Source organism: Diachasma alloeum, unplaced genomic scaffold, assembly GCF_001412515.2.
Source record: "Diachasma alloeum isolate Michigan unplaced genomic scaffold, Dall2.0 Dall_scaffold_00271, whole genome shotgun sequence".
Lineage (NCBI taxonomy): Eukaryota > Metazoa > Arthropoda > Insecta > Hymenoptera > Braconidae > Diachasma > Diachasma alloeum.
The window spans coordinates 824,196-829,619 of record NW_021680410.1 but is presented as its reverse complement, the minus strand read 5'-3'; the positions used below and the strand labels follow the sequence as shown (position 1 = coordinate 829,619).

The 5,424-nt window shown below is 34.2% G+C and overlaps 1 protein-coding gene across 3 annotated transcripts; it reads right to left on the bottom strand.

Annotated features, from left to right (window-relative positions):
• Positions 1–1,672: 1,672 nt before the first annotated feature.
• Positions 1,673–4,684, bottom strand: LOC107037874 (RISC-loading complex subunit TARBP2). 3 transcript variants are annotated; one of them, XM_015256661.2, is made up of 3 exons: positions 4,487–4,684; positions 3,855–4,208; positions 1,673–2,971 (listed from the first exon to the last, which is right to left on the bottom strand). In XM_015256661.2, exons 1-3 carry the CDS (start codon positions 4,529–4,531, stop codon positions 2,294–2,296), a joined length of 1,077 nt encoding a protein of 358 aa, XP_015112147.1. In that variant the 5' UTR covers positions 4,532–4,684; the 3' UTR covers positions 1,673–2,293. The 3 variants fall into 3 exon arrangements, with proteins under 3 accessions (XP_015112147.1, XP_015112148.1, XP_015112149.1); XM_015256662.2 differs by lacking the exon at positions 4,487–4,684 and adding an exon at positions 4,298–4,480 and having other exon boundaries at positions 3,855–4,222; XM_015256663.2 differs by lacking the exon at positions 4,487–4,684 and adding an exon at positions 4,298–4,480.
• Positions 4,685–5,424: the final 740 nt, after the last annotated feature.

Sequence of the window (5,424 nt, the reverse complement as noted above, 5' to 3'; positions counted from 1 at the left end):
AAAAATTCAATAGAAAACATAGTGAATTTGCTAGAAAACTCTATTAGAATTCGATAGGAATTCTATGGGGTTTCTGTAGAATTTCTGTTGGAATTTTATTGAAAAATTCAATTCGTTTTTTGCGCTGATTCTATCAGATATTCAATAAGAAAAAGTCAATAGATTTGGATTTTTTTTTTATTTATTATTAGATTTCGAATTTCTGTTCGAATTTTTGACTTGAAATTTTTTTCCATTAGAAATTATTGGGCACAAATTTTCTAAGTTTTTTCGGCTGGGTTTTGTTTTGCATTACGGAATCCGAGTGAAAAAAAAAAGTTCGGAAATTGGTGCCCAAGCATTCTTATAGAAAAAATCTCAAGAGAAAATTTCAAAGAGAAGTTCGAAATCTCTTGATATTTTCTTATCGAATATCTAATAGAACCAGCGCAAAAAACAAATAGAATTTTACAGTAGAATTCCAATAGAAATCCTATAGAAAGCCCGTACAATTCCTATAGAATGCCAATAAAATTTTCTAGCGAATTCGCTAGGTTTTCTATTGAATATTTTCATGCGTGATATCAGAAGGTTCTATCGAGGAGAGGAAGAATACGCAAAGTATGTGTATATATTTCAATCGCTCTGTGAAGAAAAACAAGGGACGATTTCTCTTGTATTGCATATAGTATAGTTATTTTTGCTAATAAATTAGCAATATACTTCCGAATGGTTATTTTCCACATCATTTCCTTCCATCATGGATAATTCATTGTTTATTTCATTTTATTAAATTGAATAAGATTTCTTTTCAACTAATTTTGTCAGATTTCCAACTCGGTTGAATGTTATCATGATTATTCTTATTATCTCTTTCTTCTGTACAACCGATTGTCTTTTTTAGGGTTTTATCTCTCCCCTTGGATAACATGTCAAGAGAAAAATATTATTTATACATACCTGCATGAATTTTAAATATCACATTTAAAGAAAGCATCAGAAAGCTCACTTTCAGGAAAATTCATGAAAAATTCGAAATTTTCAACAATCATAAAAATTAAATTAACCAATATATCTATCGTAATCATCTTTTAACTTCGACTTAATGGCATTAAAACAAACATTTTAAGCTATCATTGAATTCATTTGAAGGATGATATCTAAAGATATCCCCAGAATTCTGATTTTAAAAAAATACAATTTTTTTGCAAATTTTCAAATTAATCAAAATAACGATTATTGCTATCGCCTTCATCTTCGCACTTGGTCAAAAGGACATCCGAACACATTCTTTAAGCCATCATTCAATCAATTCAGAAAACTTTTTTTTAGTTATCAGGAGATAACCAATTTTCGAAAAAAATCGAAAATTAGAAAAACTAATCGATGAATTAAATTTGAATTAATGGCGATTCATAGGACTCAATAATACCTACATTTGAAAAAAAAAATTCTATTCCATCCATTCACTAGGGAACAATTGAAAAATATTGTTACATACGTACACACATACACACGGACGGACGAGGTCTAAAAGTTGCATTTTTAGACTTTTTGGGTCACACTGCGTCGATATAACACAAAAAATTCAAAACATAAATTTGAACGATTGCAAAGCTTCCATTCGGAAACAAAAAAGGAAAAAAAAACAATTCCACATGACAATGACATCGAATAGAAATCTAAATCTTCATTTACAAAATTATAATCATTTTATTAGTTATCAAAAGAACAAATAATGTCATGAGACTAATCATGGCATGATTATAGTACATGGTATTGACTCGGGGATTAATGGAAGTGGTAGATAATCTCGGAGAAAAATTTTAAACTGTAAATTAAAAACCTGAAGGAAAAAGATGAAGTTTCTTTAAAAAAATATTTCAATATTCTATCGAGGAGCCAAAGAATACGTAAAGTATGTGTATATATTTCAATGAAATATTTGTGAAAAAAATGAAGAAAAAACAATGCCGTGTAACAATTACATAGAATATAAATCCAAATCTTCATTTAAAAAATTACAATCATTTTATTAGCTATCAAAATAACAGACAATGCCATGAAACTGATCATTTCATGATATACTACATGGTATTGACTTGTGGATGAATCTTTGATGGAATCAAACCAGATAGTTTTCTAATGGTGATAGATAATCTCGAACAAAAAATTTAAATTGCAACTCTGCATTACAAATCGTGAAAATATATGATCGAACAATGGAAAGAGCACATGCAGCATGTATATATTATTTTCTTCGTTGAAAAAAAAAAAAATTTTATCACAATGTTAACTCGCATAAACTCAAACATTACGAAAGTAAAATTATCAGATGGTCGATTACCCTGAGATAAACCTCCACCTGGAGTTTCCACACCTCTTCGTCCCCCCAGCTCATCTCAATAATTTCAGGTGTCGTATCCAACGACAACACTTGAAAACGTTCATTAACGACCCCCTGATACACCGTAATGTTCAAGGGATTCAATGACTCCTGGAACTTCACTTTCAATTCCTCAAACGTCGAAGACTCCTCCATTTCCCTACACTCATTCAACAAGTCCTCAAACTCTTTTAATTTCTCAGACGTATTTTTTCTCACATTTTCAGAATAACTCAATCGTAATCTGTTGTGAAAGTCTGATAATTTAGCACCGAGATTCATCTTCTTGGTGTGTGGAACTTTTTGATCGAGGAAATTTTTTTTAGCTCGCTCATTGGCAGCTTCGAAGCCCCCATCTTCCAGCCCTCCTGTTCTCTTGAGAAGGGGTATGACACTCGACTTACTAGCATCCTCCACGACTTCTGTGATACGCTGGAGCATCTTCTTTGCAGCTAGATGTTTTGCTTGTTTTTTCGTTGTCGATATGCCTTCCTCTCTGAAACTGGCTACTGCACATTGCATCGTGAATATTCGGGCATGCGGTGGACCAACGTCACTTATCGTGTTGTATACTGGGTCTTGGAGTTCATTCTCGGCACATAAGTCCTGGAATTGAGGATATAGTGAATTTTGGAGAGGAGAGAAAGTTGATTATGAGCATTTTAGAAATTGCAGGAATAAAGAGATAAATGCATCCAAAAAATTTCATAGAAAAAACTTGTGAATTCAAAAGGAAATTCTATTAGTTTTGGCTTGATTCTCTTAAAGAATCCCGCAGTTTTACTGCATGTTTTTTTTATAGAAAATCTCTAACAGAAAATTTTTCATTAAAAAAATCAGGTAAATTGCATGTTATACTTTTTCTACTGATACATTTTCTACAGAAATTCTTGACATGAATTTTTCAAATTTTTTCCACTCCATTTTGCTGCTTTTCTCACTAAAAAAACATCAAACAATAAAACTTGGAAAATTCAAACGAGAAATTTCTATAGAAAATATCTACATAAAATAAGTTGTTCAGAAAAATCAAAATGTATTGATTTTTTCAACAGAATATTTTCCATTGAACATTTCCATTGAAAAAAAAATACACAAATGAATCAAGAGAAAGTTCAATAGAAATCCAATAGAATTATCTAGCAAATTTGCTAGGTTTTTCTATTAAATTTTTTCTTAAATTAAATTAAATTATTTAAATTTGAAGTGAATGAATGCATTATGTCCAAATGATAAAAAAAAATAGAATCTATTCTCTTTTTCTGTTCGTTATCCCCCAGAACACCACTTCCGCGAATAGTGAAACGATTCTGCGGAAAAAATAGAATCTCAATAGAATTCCAACAGAATTCTAATAGAAATTCAATATAAAATCTTGGAGAAAGCGTTATTATTAAATTTTGTCCTACGTGTCATGAAAAATGAGAAATAATCGTCACAATTTCACCCCTGGAGTAGCCCATATAAAAATAAAAAAATGATTCAGTACCTGCAATGCACCAATGGCATTGACAAAGCGACCATTGGGATCCTGAACGTATGGCTCAGGCTTGGGCAGCGGTGGAGGTGCCCTCACAGGGGACTTCGCTGGAGATGCTGGCAGGGGCAACAACCCCTGGTGCTTAACAATGGCATCCAACATGTTGGCAGCAGCTGCATGCTTGGCATCCTTCTTGCATCTTCCAGTTCCTGTGGCGAATAATCCATCGCACATTACCCTGTACGTGAATGTGTTCTCGTGAGATCCACCGCCGTCATGAATAAGCTCGTAATTAGGGACTATCCCTTTCTTAACCATCATCTCCTGGAGAATTGACGCTGGGGTTTTCTGCATCCTCGCTATCTGCATTAACAATTCTGCTCAAATTACGAGTTCATCAGCTTTTCAGAGATTGAAATAATGGGGAAAGTGTGACAGTTGAGTGATATAACCTATTTCTACTCTAGATTACTCAATCTCTTGAGAATTATCGCGTTTTTGTGTTCGTTATCCCCCAGAATATCACTTCTGCGAATACTGAAACGATTCTACGGATTCTTCATATCTCTAGATGCAATTGTTGCGTTGGAAAAGCTTTAGTACGAGCGAGTGATGGGCGCGAGGTGGTGATGAAAGTTTACCTTGGCCGGTGGGTCATAACAATCCATGTTATTCCATACAGACATCGCGTGATGATCCTCGAATATACAAAACGCCTCAAACGATGATGGAGGAAATTCCTATAGTCAGCATTCGTGTTGGATGAAGCATGGGAAACATGTTCTTTTTTATTTAATTAAAAAAATAAAAAATGATTCATTTGTCTCATCAGGTTTGAATTGTAGTGGGGGATTCAAATCCTTTTACCGACGAATGGTAATCTGGAATTCAAATATTCATAATAAATAGCAAAATGAATTGGGCGAATGTAAATAATTTCGTGCTAAAATTGAGATTCTGGATAAATGGCTTTACATTAGTTATGAGTTTTTCAGGATTTGAAAGACTGAAATAATGAGGAAGAAGTCATACAACCTGTTGTTAGAATAAATTAGTTAATCTTCTACGAATTATACCTCAAAATATCACTTCTGCTAATAGCGCAACGATTCTATTGATTCTTGATATCTCTAAAGTCGTACTGGAGATATTCTTCTGCTTCGACTGTCCTGGGGAGCGATTTTGATCGTTTTATCTTTCTATATTATAAAATTCCAAATCGACTTCTGTTAAGACATGAAATGGTGATAATTTAAGGCCTATATATATGAGGGGTGCCCATATATGGGGTGTGCCCATATACGGGGGGTGTTTATATATGGGGGGTGCCTATATATATGGGGGGTGCCCATATATGGGGGGGTACCTATATATAGGGGGGATGCCTATATATGGTGGTGCCTATATATCGGGGTGCCCACTTATGGGGGGTGCCCATTAATGAGGGGGAATTATATGTATGTGGCCTTTTATGGTAAAGTATGTATAGAGCTATCGGAAAAACCCTCCCTCACACCCACTCGCTCCACCGGGAGGGGGGGAGCGAGCGAAGCGAGCGGGGGGGGGCGAAGCCCCCCCC